Source organism: Papaver somniferum, chromosome 9 (genome assembly GCF_003573695.1).
Source record: "Papaver somniferum cultivar HN1 chromosome 9, ASM357369v1, whole genome shotgun sequence".
Classification (NCBI taxonomy): domain Eukaryota; kingdom Viridiplantae; phylum Streptophyta; class Magnoliopsida; order Ranunculales; family Papaveraceae; genus Papaver; species Papaver somniferum.
This window is the reverse complement of record NC_039366.1, coordinates 167,757,042-167,773,405: the sequence shown is the minus strand read 5'-3', so window position 1 is coordinate 167,773,405 and position 16,364 is coordinate 167,757,042. Positions and strand designations below refer to the sequence as shown.

At 37.4% G+C, this 16,364-nt stretch overlaps 2 protein-coding genes across 4 annotated transcripts; both read right to left on the bottom strand.

Moving 5' to 3' along the window:
* Positions 1-376: 376 nt before the first annotated feature.
* Positions 377-3,651, bottom strand: LOC113314191 (AP2-like ethylene-responsive transcription factor At2g41710). The gene is made up of 9 exons (XM_026562961.1): positions 3,315-3,651; positions 2,820-2,902; positions 2,643-2,651; positions 2,403-2,491; positions 2,054-2,127; positions 1,929-1,979; positions 1,586-1,665; positions 836-1,473; positions 377-733 (listed from the first exon to the last, which is right to left on the bottom strand). The coding sequence occupies exons 1-9, from the start codon at positions 3,554-3,556 to the stop codon at positions 677-679; spliced, it is 1,323 nt and encodes a 440-aa protein (XP_026418746.1). The 5' UTR covers positions 3,557-3,651; the 3' UTR covers positions 377-676.
* Positions 3,652-4,077: 426 nt separating this feature from the next.
* Positions 4,078-13,910, bottom strand: LOC113314460 (pentatricopeptide repeat-containing protein At2g41720-like). 3 transcript variants are annotated; one of them, XM_026563253.1, is made up of 12 exons: positions 13,406-13,910; positions 13,147-13,319; positions 12,895-13,000; positions 11,551-12,660; positions 11,357-11,462; positions 11,059-11,263; positions 10,360-10,492; positions 10,004-10,106; positions 9,554-9,671; positions 9,160-9,459; positions 8,657-9,042; positions 4,078-4,102 (listed from the first exon to the last, which is right to left on the bottom strand). In XM_026563253.1, exons 1-9 carry the CDS (start codon positions 13,862-13,864, stop codon positions 9,586-9,588), a joined length of 2,481 nt encoding a protein of 826 aa, XP_026419038.1. In that variant the 5' UTR covers positions 13,865-13,910; the 3' UTR covers positions 4,078-4,102; positions 8,657-9,042; positions 9,160-9,459; positions 9,554-9,585. The 3 variants fall into 3 exon arrangements, with proteins under 3 accessions (XP_026419038.1, XP_026419036.1, XP_026419037.1); XM_026563251.1 differs by lacking the exon at positions 4,078-4,102 and having other exon boundaries at positions 8,472-9,042; XM_026563252.1 differs by lacking the exon at positions 4,078-4,102 and having other exon boundaries at positions 8,472-9,020.
* Positions 13,911-16,364: the final 2,454 nt, after the last annotated feature.

Here is a 16,364-nt window from a genome sequence, read left to right as displayed (position 1 = left end):
ATTGGATCTAGCCATTGATGATTATGGAATTTAAAATCGCGGATACAAATACAGAAACTGGTAAAATATATGTATAAGTAGGTGTGAGTGATTTGAAGAAGTATATGGGCGTATATATAGGAGAAAAAGGGGAGAAATAAGCGTTGAGCGGTATAGTGTCAAAAGAGCGATGGAATTTATGACGCCAACGATATTCACATTATCGCCAGCGCTTGGTATATAGTGTCTAAAGAGCGATGAAATTTGTGACGCCAACGATATTCACATTATCGCCAGCGCTTGGTATGTCAAACATGTTTTTTTAGCCATGTGCATAGGAATATAGGCCTAAGCAGGGCAGGCTGCCCAATCAAATCATGGTCTCCACAAAATGGAGTGGTGCCCAAAAATCGTTCATAATAGTGATCAGTTGAATGCTTTCAGTTTACAAAAGACATGTTGAACGTAGTAGAGCTTAATAATATAAAGGACGCCCCAGTTTGTAAGCCCAACAGCATATATAAAGTACTTTGGATATATGAATATTTACAGGATGCTCAACAACATCACATGGAGAGTAATAGATCTTCTTTTTCTTTGTTTTGAGATAATTCACTCTAAATCCAAGCTGGATCGTTTTTCTTATACATCTTTCAGAAAGGAGAGTATTGACTTTTTGTTCTGCAACTTGAGAAGACTAATGTTCTTCCTGGTTAAAGCAGTTGTAACTTGAGCTGGTCTCGGTTTTTGTAACCTGCACAGAAAGATTTGTATATTGGGCTTGAGATCAATATGAGAGCAAACATAAGCGGAATACGTAGTTAAGAACTCCTTTCAAAAAGAATGCAAAACCAACCTCTTCTGCTGAGGTATGAGAAAGTCCAGGTGTCGGATGAGAAACAAGTGATGACCAAAGAATAGGATCCGCCAAGGGATCAATAGTGCTGTAGTTAGTCATGAGTGGTACTGATAGGAAAGGAGTTCTCAACGGAGACAGAGTAGTCCTTTGGAATGGCAACCAGCTCATGCCTAGTGTTGTTGCTCCTCCCATCAGGTGTCTCTCATTCCCACCACCACTAACACCATCTCCACTAGTTGATTCCAAAGGGACAGGATCGCGAAATGGCATCTCTGTATTTGTGTTCTCGTTGTTCGTATTTTCATCATTATCTTGTTTTGAGGCTTTCTCTTGCAAACTCTTGTAGGCAGCAGACTGCGATAAAATATTCAAAGCTGAAGAAACTTCTTGATGCTTCTTCTTTCCTGCAGGGCCATGAGAAAGCCCTAAACGAGGCATCTGGTATGGCTCTGTAGGCTGGAGACCCCACTCACCACCACCAATATCTTCCAAACTGCCATGCTTTGTTTCATCGAAAGATTTACTTAGACGGCAGGTTTTGCTCGGCCCCCACCACTTGATGTAACCCGTCAGGTCAACTTTTCTTTCTATGCAAAACCTCCCTGGATATTCACTTTCTGCAGTACCACCCTCGCCTGTTATATATATATTAGAGAGATGACAGACATTTATAAGTCATAGTAATTGGAGACAGCAGCTATTAAAATTATGAAGTTGTTCATCTAGGTTAGCATGGATAGAATTTACCGTAGTGTAAGCTTCCACTAAATTGCTCCAGACCTCCTATTTGACTAAGGGAAGATTCCCACCGACTACTTTGACATGGTCTGACACAAATGATAAGAGGGTAAGATTCCATTAGATGAAACATGAGGGGGTAGTCTATCGATGAGCGGTATTTGAATAATGCTCTCATTCATAAAATGATTTGTAGTAATTAGAAACATGAGGATGAACTTGATGCCAAAACTAATAACCCTGTTCCAATGTAGTACTTAATTAAGATGTATCATAATGTACTGACATGTGAAAGTAAGAGTGGCATGCAGAGCATAGTGAAGGATCAAACCATAATATATTTAAACCATACCTAGAAAGCCCACGGTATTTAGCCATCCCTCTTGAGAAACCACTACTCTTTCTGCAATTTGTAGGAGTATCACGTAAGCAATGACAATGATCTGATAGAGCAGGAATAATAAAGTTTAAAATTACCTTCTTAGAGATGCAAGATACTCCTCTCTTGAAATGTTTTGCATCTCATCCAGATCTCTTGAATAGTCACTAACCTGCTCATTCAGATGAGTCAAGGCCAATCAGAAGGAATATGCATAGAAAGAAATTGGACATCTAATCCAGAAAGCGTATGCATGTGAGGTTTGGACAGAAACCACCACAGCACAGGGCTAAAGTGGAGATGATTCTACAACTGCATGTCGGAGAGGAAGATATCTCCACATTAACTCCCCGTGTGAAACGCTGGATGAATGTTCTCAACCAACGAGATGCAAACAACACTAAAAAGTTCTTTTTGTAGAGTTAAGGACACAAAATGAAATCTCACTGGAAAATTAATGAGTGTGCCAGGACCCCAGTATTTTAGAGCAGCAAGATCATACGCTCTAGCTGCAGCCTCCTCATCATCATATGCACCTGAAACAAGGTCCAGCGTCAAATCAAAAATGCTAAAGGAGTATCGAATATTCGAATTGCTACTCGACATTCCAAACTAGGCATTATTAAATCACACCAGCAATAACTGAATAGATCAGGGACAGCGAGTATCACAGTTCATGGAACTTACCCAAGTAAACTGAAGAATCAGCCCAAGCCAGCCGGTTTCATGCAAAGCACATAAATAACATCAGTCATCTCAAAATAAAAAATAAAAAAACAAACAGCAAACAAACAAACAAACAAACAAAGTGGACATAAAGAAAAGTATCGATAGAAATTGAGAACACCCAAAGTTTTGTTGTACCTTGCTTTCCCTTCTTATTTTGGTTTTGATTCCAGGTACTTTTATCCCAAAGGTGAGCTTCATAACGCCCAGTCCATCTATGCCTGAACCAAAACATGACTCTACCAGTGAGCAAACTTGTGAGACGCAAAAAATTCCCCCAAAATCATGTCTAAGAAATCAAACAGCTTCGGTACCCACAAATTGAAAATCACCGAAGTAAGTAAGTTATGTCAAATACTACAAGCAGAACATCCTTCCGAAAAACATAACAAAATTAATTTCTTTGAACTCCAATCCTAACAAGTATTCGAACAATCATCAATACACTGAATGAAATTATTGAAAAATAGTACTAATCTTCATCATTCAACATTGATTAAATCTCAATTAGAACTCAGTAGAAAAGATTAAACAAAAATAAAATAAATGAGCAAGAGAAGATGAAGATGAGGGTTTGATGAGATTTTAGAATCTTTTATAACATTTCTAGGGTTTGGGGGTTATAACAATTACCTAGTAACACCTCTATAAATGGAGCTCCTTTTTCCAGCTGCACAAGGTGGCATTTTACTAATTCTTTCTTTAGCTGTACACCCTCTATCTTTTCTTGATCTCTTTAATCCTCTATAAAGAAGAATTTTTTGATCATTATTATTTGCCATTGCTATAGTTGCTGTTGAAGGAACTGTTTCTGTAGCTTCTCCTCCTTCAGCTTTCAATCCTGATCCAAGATCTGATGATGAAGTAGTAGCCATGATGTTTATACTCAACAACAAACCCTTCCCCTCAATGAACCCTATCTGAAAGAGAGAAAGTGAGAGATTGAATTTTTAGAGATATGTACAGAGAATGTATTTTAGCTTTAAACAGTTCCAGAGGACTACTCGAGTAATAGAAGAAGAACCGCGCAAAATTACGATAATAACCTTCATTAAATTAGCGTTTAATGAAGTGGCAAATTTGTCCCTACTGGCTTCGGTACACGAGACTCGTGGTTTGGTCAGTATTTGGTCTGTGGGGTCCGTGAAACTGATAGTTTAAAGTACCAAAGACGGTACACGTGGCTACTGAACACTACGTTTAAAGTCTTAAAAAACGTCGAATTTCAAAATATATAGGCTAGATGACGAGAGTATCCCTAGAGATAGCATAGCCGTTAGAAGAAGTTGTGAGAATATTACACTGTGGTTACAAGAATGATAATTACACCGACAGATAAAAGTAAAACAGAAAATGTACAAATTTTGGACAACTAATAAAGTGAAGTAAAATGCATGTTTTCTACCTTAACAACATCAAACCTGTTTGATATTGGCTTGATTTTTAGGAAACATCAGTGTGATTTCTTAAATCAGTTTATACTGATTTTTGGAATGTGTTTAGACTTCTATCTAAACAAGGGTTTCCTATCTTAGCTACTTTGGATTTCCTAAATTAAAGTAAAGCTTGGTTTCTGTATCTACATCAACTACATCAATATTGTCTAAACCCTTAGGTTGTAGATATCTCCTCACAAAGAAAAGTAGTAATCTCTTCATTAGAGAGATGTAGATCCTCTAATAGCTTTAGGGCTGAGAGAGTTGAAGGTGAGTTGAGAATGTGAAGAAGAAGAAGGGGTGTTGGGTGTCATGTGCATTGTGTATTCTCTGATATATGAATGAAGTGAATTTCTGCTGCCCGTGGACGTAGGCCATTGCCGAACCACGTAAATCTGTGTGTCTTGTGTGTTCTATGTGCATTAACTTCCGTTGAATGTTCTAGTTTTCGTTTCTGATGCCTGATCCTGTGAAGCATTGAGGAACAATAAGAACCTCTCGGCACAACAAACTGGTATCAGAGCTTAGGTCTAGGTTCTTGAAATCTAGGGTTTGCTCCTTTGAATTGGGTCAGAAACGGTATGTGAAGATATCAAAGAAGATGTCAAATTTGAAGAAGAACACAAAGACAAGGTGACGTTTTTTGACTGAAATTTGTGGTAGAAGAATCGTGATAGTTCTGAAAACTTGTGGTGAAGATTGGTGACAGTTTTAGAACTATGGTGCAAAGTGGTAACAGTTTCGTCAGAAAACGTGAGAGGATTTATGGAAGAAGACATACTTGGAGATTGAAGTAAAAGCCTAGAAGAAGATGCATCAATAGGCATGTTGTAGAATCAAGTTATGTCGATTTGAAATCAGAGTTACTTTGGAATTCAGAAAATCATTGTATAGCCTCATGTGAAGAATCATGGAAACAAGATCGTTTGAATTGCATCAAGGTGAAGAGGTGGATTTTCTGATTTGACAAACACCATTTGAAGTATCAATTACTCATAAACGAATGTATTTGAAGTGTTTAATATTCGTTGATTGTTGATTGATACACTTTTGAAGTTGAAGCTCTACATGAAAGAAGGATTTGACGTTGGTATACTTCTTGAGGCTTAAACCCTATGTATTTTACATAGCTTCGGGTGAGTAATTTCATAACCTTATTAACTAGTTTGATAAAGGTGTTTGGTTGTTTTTTGTTCTTTACCTCGTTTGTTTGAGACTTTTGTGGACTATCTGGGAATACCTTGCTGGTTTTCCGTTTGAATGTGCTTGCTTTGCAAGCCAAGTTGCAAGGAAACAAGAGAATCATGTTTGAAGTACAAGTTGAATGGTTTGTACGTTGGAAGAGGTAAAGATGCAAAAATTGAATTCGTAAAAGATCCTTAGAATTGTTCGAAGTACCAAGGGGAACAATTGTGAATGTTACCGGTTGTCATTAGTTTGATCATGTTGTCCTTGACGTAGTCAAAAGAATTGAAGAAATTAAAACTCAAGTTTGCCTCAGTTGCATGGTGTAGCGAGGATTGCAGAAACCTATTAGTTGGTTTTCATGTGAGAATTATTGATCGTTTGAATGTATTAGTGTTGCGAGGGCACTAGTGGAAGGTTGATAAATTCTAGGTGAAGAGTTTAATTTCATGAAGAAGTGCTTGAAGCGGGTAGCTATAAGCATATTGCATTGTTAATGATCGATTGAGGACGCGGTAATAGACTTCCTATATGGAGATATTGTGTGTGGTGGAGCTGTAGTTTCTTGTTCTGTTTTGAAGAGAAGCGATTGAAAATGAAGTCGACACAATTTTTGGCATATACACCTTGGGTATATGATTGAATAAGGGTTTATTTGAATGTGTTGAGTTTGAAGCTTACTTGTAGAGTTAGCTTATGAGCATTGAATTTCTGCAAGCTTTTATTGTTTACACAACAATGTAGGAGCAGAATTTTTTGTACCGTTGAACACCGCAAATATGGTACATTTTGAATTATCCACTCGGATGTTTCCAGGCACCTCTTTGATTTACTGTTTTTGAAAGAGGAGCTAGGTGGTTTGTTACCTTTGTTGTTTTGATGATATTTGGCGGAGAATGAAGGTGTTTACCTTTTGAAGTCATCAAGTTGAAGAAGTGCAAGACCGTGGTGGAAAAACAGGTTGGTCATGTGGATACATTACGTTTTTTGAGGCGAAAACTTGGTTGCAAGGAACAAGGTATCATTGTGGCACTTCACAATTATAAGGTACAATACTACATGTGAAGAATATAGTTAAGCGAAGAAATCGCAAACTATTTGAAGAATGTTGTATGTGAATTGAATTGAATTGAATTGAATTGCTTTTTGTCATAAGAAAAAGCATTGGAAAATAGGAAAGAAGTTTCAAGTTCAAACGTGGATGTTGGAACATGAAGATTTGATGTTGATGAAGAATATGTGGAAGTTCTCGAGTGTTTGAATGTTTATGTATCATATACATCCTCTAGGGAATGGTTTCTGACTTTTAGGAGTTGGAGTTTGAAGTTGAAGATATAAGCATTCGTTTGAAGTACTTAGGTGCAACTCGAGAAGTTTGAAGTTGTTCGGTGTATACCGAAGTTTGAATAAGAATCTAAAATCCATTTAACTCCGTGGGGTTTAAAGTTGTTTAAACGGTGGAGTATTGAAGAAGTTTTCCAATGCGGTTGCAGTGATGAAAGGATTGAAGAATGGAAATCTGTATTGCTGAATATGGAAATAGAAGCGTTAGATAGTGCGCAATCTAATACATTTGAAGACTAAATCATGCAGTTAAGGCATGTATTTGAAGAACGCAGAATCATGCAGTTTAGGATTTTGCGAACATTGTGTGAAGGTGGAGAAAGAATCAAGCTTGGAGTTGAAGTAGAAAATTCTAGTTTTTTGAAGATATGAAATATCATGAATATCACCACATATGAAATATTGGAATGTGTTCACACAGATGTTTGGGAACTTACAAAGACTGCATCTTTGTAAGGTATGAATTATTTCATCTTTTGAAGAGAACTTCGTCGGTATGGGGGGTACACCATACAGTTGGATGTGATGAAATATTGAACTCTGCATCTAAAAACGAAGTGTTGGAATTTGAAGAAGTAGAATGGAGGAAGAGCTCAAACTTGAAAAGTGAAGTGGTGAGTTGAAGTCAAAGACTATATCCTACAAGTTGAAGCAAATGTGCAAAGAATTGAGTCTTGCAAGTTTGAAGAATATGTGCACGTGAGAATCTATGAAGTTGAAGACGCGTCAGGAATTCATAGATAACTGGAATTGTTGAAAAATCAGCAAAGTTACGAAAGAATTGGTGGTGTCTAAGATTGGTCATCTTGAACTAAATCAATGACTTACGTTTGCTGCATCTTTAGGTGCATTAGTATGTTGGTGTTTTTTAAGACGCAGTTGCAGCCCTAACATGGGATCGAATTTGTGAAGCACATGTGGAAGCACATTGCATCCTTAAAAGGAACTTGAAACACCATTTGGTGTGTTGGTGTCGATTGACACATTTGAACCTTAGACAAGGATTTTGGAAATTGTACCAGTGCAACGTCTTCGGATGAATGAAAAATTGAAGCCCATTTGTGGGAGTGCAGCATCTTTAGGATGATTGAAGTATGAAGACATCATTAGATGATTGGAGAATTGAAGCCCTGTGAGGGATTGAAACATCTTCGGATGGGTGGCACCTACGGGTGAGTAAAGTATTGAAGTCCTTTTATGGAAGTGAAACATCTTCGGATGGTTGGCACCTATGGGTGAGTGAAGTATTGAAGTCCTTTAGTGGAATTGAAGCATCTACGGATGATTGGCACCTCCGGGTGATTGAAGGCAGTAGAATATGAAGGCGTGGAAGGTGAATGTCGAGATTTCATGCCAAGGTGGAGAAATCAGAGAATAGTGAAGTTGAAGTTGTCCTGGAAATCTTGCCAAGGTGGAGAATTGTTCGATATTGGCTTGATTTTTAGGAAACATTAGTGTGATTTCCTAAATCAGTTTTTACTGATTTTTGGAATGTGTTTAGACTTCTATCTAAACAAGGGTTTCCTATCATAGCTAGTTTGGATTTCCTATATTAGAGTAAAGCTTGGTTTCCTATTTGAAGTATTGTAAGCCTATAAATAAAGGCATAACCTTTAGGTTATAGGTATCTACATCAACTACATCAATATTGTCTAAACCCTTAGGGTGTAGATATCTCCTCACAAAGAAAAGAAGTAATCTCTTCATTAGAGAGATGTAGATCCTCTAATAGCTTTAGGGCTGAGAGAGTTGAAGGTGAGTTGAGAAGAAGAAGAAGAAGAAGAAGAAGAAGAAGGGGTGTTGGGTGTCATGTGCATTGTGTATTCTCTTATATATGAATGAAGTGAATTTCTGGTGCCCGTGGATGTAGGCCATTGCCGAACCACGTAAATCTGCTTGTCTTGTGTGTTCTATGTGCATTAGCTTCCGTTGAATGTTCTAGTTTTCGTTTCTGATGCCTGATCCTGTGAAGCCTTGAGGAACAATAAGAACCTCTCGGCACAACAAAACCAGCACTCAGAAATACCCAGTTACTAAGTTACAGAGTTGTAATTACTTGCAGGAAAGTGTTGCTAGTGTAAATTTTGGGTGAGTCTTCAATTTAATCAAGTTCTGGGCAAAATCTTCTAGAAAATAGCCCACCCCTAACGTGATTTTGTCCTTTCATGACGTTCCGAGATTGGGTTCCCACCCTTATGAACAGGATGCGTCAGAAATATTCTTCAAGAGGTTAAGAGGACTTGGGTTCGAGACCTCAACGGTGTTAAGCTTTCATTTGCCAGTCCCTCTTTCAACTCTGACTATCATCAGTAGTAGTTTTTTCGGCATTGTGGCTATTACATGCCACCATGAACTCAACATTTTATCAGCAGACCTGTAAGAGAGTCAATATAGGTCTAAACATAGGTTAACACTTGATAATATTTCAAGAAATTGTGAAACTGATGCAAGCATGTATTTAATCAGACCAACAATGGAACAGTTGAAAAGTAAAAAGACTAGAAGTGTCTCACCAATTTCTGCAGAAAACTTTTTGCCAACTTGAATAGTCTTTTATTAGAAGATATAAACTCATGTTGGAGTTACTGTACAAGTGATGCTCCCATTTTATCGTGGAGTCATCTCGTCGGTAGAACTCAGACTTAGAAGCTTGAATCTTCTATCCCAAGCTGTTACAAGTAACATTGAGTTCTTCCCCAAATCTTCAACCAATCGATTCCTGATTTTGTTCCATCACTCATCAAAGGAGGCAGCTTGGTGAACATGTGTGTCACAGTCAGAATCCCCTTGATTAACTTTCCTTTTCAAGGATCCTGTAAATTCCGAAAACCAAATTAGAGCTCTTGAACTAACTAACGGAAGTTTGTAGCATCAAAAAACATGGAGACCTCCAGTTAAGCAACAAACCTATTCTTTCCTGGATGAGTGCAGAGTACTCTTCACTCTCTTTCAATGCATAAGGATAAATACTGCGGTACATTCCAAGTGAGGGTTGTATTCCTGCATCCTCCATCCACTGCAATACCTGCAATATAAGTTGCTGTTTTGCATGACTCTTCCAAAAAGGATTATACAAATTGCAGAGAAAAACAAGCAACAATTTGGAAGACGTGTTTGATAATATGAGTCTGGAAGAAAGAAAAAAATAAAAAAAACTTGTCCAACACCTACTCCTTGAATTTTGAGTATATTTTTTGATTTGTTTTGTTTTTGATCAAACAGTTGGAATTATAATGCTGACGAGTTTCAAACTCAAGTAGTGGGTATGAACACCACAACATTAAAGAGGCATCTGCTGTGAGTAAAACAATTTCCTACAACGAACTAAATAAAAAAAAAATTAAAAAAAAAAGGTACCTCTATATTTCCTCCATTTTCCGACAGCCAAAAGATTTTTCAGCAAAACTGAGTAAGTGCCAAAGTTGATCTCAGCACCCGATGCCACTATCTTGTGGAACAGCTGCGTATTGAAGGAAAATTCAACACTTAAATCGGAAACCAGAAGAGTGTTGTGTGAAGGATAGAAGATCTAAAGATGCCCGTATTTACTTCCTCTATAATTTTATCTTTCCAAAGTACAGAGGCTCACTTCTACAGATTGTGTGACGCAAATTTGCTCTAAAATAAACTCAGGAAATTTACGGAAGCGGGAGGGTAAAACGATCTTTTCAAGCACTGAGCAAAAGAAATGAGCCACCAGAATCCAAGAATACCTTCATCATCGTCTCAACCTTTCCACTTTTCCCTATAAAATAGAGAAGTTGATTTAGAAGTCCAATTGAAACTCGAGAAAATGAAGGCTCCATCATCTCAATCAAGCTCATTGTTGATCTCCAATCTCGTAGCCTGCAACCATTTGTTTCTCGATAACTCATATGTGAGATTGACAAATTTAAGAGAAAACTAGGAATGATATCAAAACAATGATGGGTATATGTTCTGTTAAATTTTTATGGTTTGCACAACAAATCATATTTAGCTTAAGCTCATTTCTATGCATAATAAAGCTGTAGAACATGATGGTTATACTGTTTAAGATGTTTATAATGTTGAAGAACTGATATGATATATATGTTTATAAGGTGATCATAGACAAGGATAAGGTAATCTAGTTTAAGCTATAAAGATGTCATGTTCAGGTGCTGAATTCTATGTGCAACTATTGTTATGTAATACACATGTTGTAGCGCGTGTTAACAACATGAGGTTTTGTGCTAATCATATCCATGCCTGAAGTATGATAGTTAGGTAAATTTTCAACATGTTCCACAATCACAAACATGAAAGATATTTCGAGACGATTAACTCTACAAAATATTGTTTCCTACAATAAATCCAATGGAAAGAAATGGGATGAGTCAAGCTTGAGTGCAGAATGGTATTTTAACATGTAATGCAAAGCTTAAACTTACATGCTGCATGCTGATATAATTTCAAAGAAGGTAGCTTCACTAAATGGAATTGCTTTCTCCCTCATCAACTGTGCTATACGGACAACCTGGGTTGGCTGGCATCCTTTATTGAAAGCTCTCATAAGAGACGAGCAGGCAATAGAATCTGGTTCAATTTCATTTATTTCCATATCTGCGAACAAGTCACAAGCCTTCTCCCAGTTCCCTAGAAGACAAAAGAAGTTGCAGAGTCAAACTCTGATTCAGTCACTTAGCTTATTCTTACCTAATTTATCTGAAAAAATATAACCAAGATAACCTGCTGCATCATATGCATGTATCATGGTAGTATATGCTATAGCATCAGGACAACAGTCACTCATCTTCATCTCAGAAAACATATATTCTGCTTCACTTAGCTGGCCCTGAAAGATTATTGAAATGATCATCATTTCCACTAGTAGCTAGAGCAAGATAACAACAGTAAAAGAGGTCTACAGAATAACCACTAGCCTGTTTGCTGTAAGCACAGATTGCAGATGAGTAAACCTCCTTAGAAAAAGGAATTTTCAAATCCTTCATCTCTTGAAGAAACTCAAGTGATTCACTATACTTTCCAATTTTACAAAAACCACTCATTAGTATATTGCAAGTAATAGAATCAGGTTTGACTTTCTTTATTCTCATAGCCTTGTATAAGGTTAAAGCTTTCTCATGCTCCTCCATGCTCAAGTAGCTCCCAATAGCAGAATTATACGCAGTTGTGTTCAATTCGATTCCACGAGATTTGGCTGCTGAAAGCACAGTATCAACTCTCACCATTTGACCACAACGGCCACAAGCAGCCAAGAGGGTGCATATTGTAACGACATTTGGCTGGATTCCGTCTCCTTCCATTTCACGCAAGACTTCCACAGCTTCAGTTAACAATCCTTCAGATCCATAAGCATCGATCAGTGCATTGTAGCTAACTAAATTTGGTTTCAGTGAGTTTCTTTTCATCATCTCCAATATTTCTCTTGCCTTTTCAGGCTGACCTGATCTACCATACGCATTTAGTAAAGATGTATATGATACAACATCAGGTTTAACTCCAATCCGTTTAAGACCATTAAAAACTGATAAAGCCTCTTTATCCATTCCTTGTGAAGCATATGAACCAATAAGTGCATTATATGATACAATACTGGGATTAAAGCCTTCAGCAAGCATCATAGCAAAAATGGCCTTGCAGTTTTCAATCTGTCCACAAGCAGAATAAGCACAGAGTATAGTAGTGTATGTCACAGTGTCAGGGTGGCATTCTGCTCTTTTTTCCCTCATTCCATTAAATATTTCCACAGCTCGCTCATATTCCTCAAGTTTTACCAAGCAATGAATGACTATGTTAAAAGTAGTCGTGTCAGGACGGATGTTTGTTCCTTCCATTAGGTCAAAATAGGACAAAGCTTTCGAGCACTGACCCCCACTTTTGTACGCAGTTAACACAATGTTATGAGTAACTAAATCAGGCCCAACTCCGTTGTCTGTCATTTTCTTGCAAACTTTTAACGCCTCTTGCCATTGTCCGCTGGATCCACAAGCATTAATTAGATTGTTGTACGTGGACCGGCTAGGAGCAATCTGCACCCATGACATCGGGTCAATAAAATTTCTACAAGTAAAGAACAAATTGTCATGTTCCTCAAGCAGTGAGAGGCACTGATTAAGACGTAACATTTTTCTGGTTCTGATTTTACCCGTGATTATAATCAAGAAATCATGAGAGCTTTATAATATGCAAAGAAAAGAATGACAAATGTTGTTACCATATGACATCCTCTACAGCCAATTAAAAAAGGGAGTATAGATACATACAGATGAACGAAGCATGTCATCCATGATGTTCATAGCCCACCTCCACTGACCAGCTCGACCATGTGCGTTAATGAGCGCGTTGTAGGTTTCAATATCTGGCTTGCACCTAACAGCAAAGTATACACTCTGTCACTTTATAATGCAGAGACTATCAAATGGAGAACCCCCGAACCAACAGCATGCTTTACTGTTCTAACCCTCCACTATGTTTTAGTTGCAACAAAAACTTGAAAGAACGCACAATAACCTTACCTCCACTCTTGCATTTCGAAAAACAAGCCGCGAGCTTGATCTATGTGATTATGTCTTCCGTATAACCTAATCATCATATTGTAGATATCATTTCGAGCACAATAAGTTTTTTGATTTTTCATCCACCGGAAAACTTCAACGCTATGTTCAATAGCACCACGTTTTGTTATCTCCTATAATCAACAAAAATAAGCAAATGTGAGGTTTTCCCTGGTACCAACTACTTCAAATTCTACAAAACCTAGAAAAATTCAATTACCTGAATGAGTAGAGGGTAATTTTTTCTAGCAAATCGACCAGCCCAGCGATTAAGAACTTTTCCATCAATATCATCCCAATGTTTGAGCTTAAGAATTTTTTCCACCACTTCAGAAATAGTCCAATCCTTCTGTGATGGGTCACCATCGACTCGTAACCTATAACGTTTCTGAATATCATCTTTTCTGAAACCAGTAACTTGAATTGAAATTTTTTGATGCTTCCCTTCGTCATAATCTACAAACCCTAGTTTTTTCTCCTCTTTGGAATCTTTTTTGTTTTCTTTGCTTAATTTACTGTTATGGATAGCATAAATTGTTGTTCTGTTATTGTTTATCTTGTAGTTGATTCTCTTCTGTTTCTTGTTTGTTTGAAATTGAAATTTAGGGTTCGATAGATATGAACGTGAAATGGGATTTAGGTCATTTGGAGATGGTTTGTAGATTCCTATCGTCGCCATGGGATGAACAAGTTGAAACGCGGGAAGAAAATGTTGAGGATAGAGTACTGAGAGTCGGCCGAATTTCTTTTGTTGGGTGTAGTCGTGTATAGGTTTCAGCAACGAATTTTACTATTTCCACCCTATATTTCATTTCTTTTTCGACCATGATATTGCGGATTCCTGTAACCGACAACACAACTTTTAAGTACATCACATGGTGTAAAATAAAAAGATTTTCTTCAACATAGGTGTCAGGGTCTCAAAACCGACTGGTGAAAACTAAGCCTTTTCTTTCATCTCGGCGGCCCTGACCTTGTTGTTCGTGGTCTCAGGCTTAGCTTCTTATCAAAGGTTTGTGCCCACGTCTCGATTCCCCTTGACTAAGTATTTTCTTATCAGCAAAGGATTTGGTGCCGATGAATTTCGAATTCAGACTACCGGTATCAGCACCCAGTGATTTTACCACTGTACTAAAATGACATCGATATATGCTGAGATATTGATCTGATTTATTTCTCGAAATGGATCAAGATGGTTTTTTTTTTCTCTTTTGTTAAGAGATTCATTTCTCGTGTATGTAAAGCTCATCATATTCATGGATATATCATACGAAAATGGTGAAAAAGAAACCTGGCGTTATTAGGGGCTATCCTGAAAGAATTTGGGGTGACTAATAAGACAAAATAGATTGAAAATACATATATGTCCCTTAATAATCGATAGTCTCGTGATGTTATTTTATCTATCGATTATAATTATGTCCTTCTCTTCTTCGCTTTGTTTTGAAATAATTAAATTTGGGACTACTACCACAATAGTAGGTAAAATAACATCACGAGACTACTGATTTAATCGGTAGAAAATAAACGCCAGGAAACTACCAATTGTGAAAAATGAATTTAGGGCAACCGACTATAATCGGTAGCAAATGAACATCATTTGACTACCGATTAAAATTGCCGACACAACCTTTAGACGACTAGATCACCCAAAACCTAGTCATTTCATTTTATTTCTTTTCTTTTTCAACTATTCTTCTCCTCTTCTTCTTCCCTTCCGATTGTGGAGAGTAAAAACACTACTCCCTTATTCAAACTTCAATACATCGTCTTCGTTCATAGCGAATCAAAAACATCGTCGATTCTTCTATAAAACGATGACTAATACAAATGAACCCACAGGAACTCGAGTAATTGCTTCAAATAACGAAGAAGACGACGAACACGAAGAAGATAAAGAAGATGAAGCCGCTCATGTAGGTGTAGGTGGTGGTGGTGGTGATTCTGATAATCAAACTCTCCAGGAAATTGCCCCAATTAGGTAAGTTTCTATCGTTTTATGTGTTTATGTTGCTTCAATTTGACGAATCCATGAAAAAAACTATAGGGTTTTCGGTTATTTCCCAGAATCGGTAGTTTAGATCTTCAATTTTTGCTCCTGATTGTGTCCATTTTATAGGGTTTTCGGTTTATCGACCAGGATCGAGAGTTAATATTTACGAGTGACTCCCGATTATATATCGTTGCTTGCCACTGAACCCTAAAATTGACTTAATCGGTAGCTTATTTTTTTGTTTTTTTTTTGCCTTACGGTTTGTATAGAGGATTAGAACATTTAGGGACACCCAGATTCGGTAGAATTGGGAGATACTATATATAGTATTTGTCTTCCGATTTACGTAATCATAGGGTAGACAAATTCAACCCACTATCGATTATGTAAGTTTTAAAATTTGAAAATTTTGTGATTTTAGCAAAATCCAATTTTGGGGCTACGTTTTAATCGGAAGCCATAGTCTATTTATTTACTTCCGAGTATATTCAATCGGGGGATATGTTAGATTGTTTAGTTCTGATTATATATGTCTCATGACTTTATCAGTTTCTGAACCCAATTGATGCTAAATCGGGAGAAACAACTAGAATATGACTTTCGATTTTGTATAATCGGAACAAAATATTTTACCCGTGCCTCCGATTGTGCATAATCGAAAGTCATATTTTAATTATGTGTTTGTGGGTGAAAACCGTTTCTGCTGATTTTGGTAATTTTGGGTGTGTGGGTGAGAAACGAATTTAAACCCTAAACAATGTACTGCACGGGAGTACTTTTGATTCGAGAGATCAATCTGTACAATCCTGGCCTAAACCAAGAAATGGTCGTTACAGGCTTGCTTCAGTCACAAAGTGAAGGAGAAGGGTTAGTCTTAGGGAGGGAAGCGAAGAAAGTGTGGAGACCAGAATAGTTGATTCTGGAAGTGTGGGCGTTTTGCGACTTGTATCAGAAAGTTGAACTGGCTAGCTGAGTGAGAAAGCTATCAGATGATTTCTGTATGTGGTATTGTTCTCCTGACCAAAACTTGTATTTTGGTGGAAAATAGGTGAGACCTATTTATACAAGTTGTAACAAAACGTACACTGGTCTCGTGGGAAGTGGAAACGATTGAGTGGTGGAAGAAGGGAATAGCGGGTAACGCCTGGAATTTATGTTTCCATAATGAATGATACGTTTACACCAT

What these genes read in the sequence shown, in the direction of transcription:
- LOC113314191 (XM_026562961.1), bottom strand. Translation starts at nt 3,556, where the DNA reads ATGGCTACTACTTCATCATCAGATCTTGGATCAGGATTGAAAGCTGAA. An exon ending in AAATACCGTGGGCTTTCTAG is followed by an intron (nt 1,666 to 1,928) that starts GTATGGTTTAAA and finishes CATTTGTGTCAG; the next exon opens with ACCATGTCAAAGTAGTCGGT. An exon ending in CTCATACCTCAGCAGAAGAG is followed by an intron (nt 734 to 835) that starts GTTGGTTTTGCA and finishes CTTTCTGTGCAG; the next exon opens with GTTACAAAAACCGAGACCAG.
- LOC113314460 (XM_026563253.1), bottom strand. Translation starts at nt 13,864, where the DNA reads ATGGCGACGATAGGAATCTACAAACCATCTCCAAATGACCTAAATCCC. An exon ending in TCTGTGCTTACAGCAAACAG is followed by an intron (nt 11,463 to 11,550) that starts GCTAGTGGTTAT and finishes ATAATCTTTCAG; the next exon opens with GGCCAGCTAAGTGAAGCAGA. An exon ending in AGGTTGAGACGATGATGAAG is followed by an intron (nt 10,107 to 10,359) that starts GTATTCTTGGAT and finishes TTCAATACGCAG; the next exon opens with CTGTTCCACAAGATAGTGGC.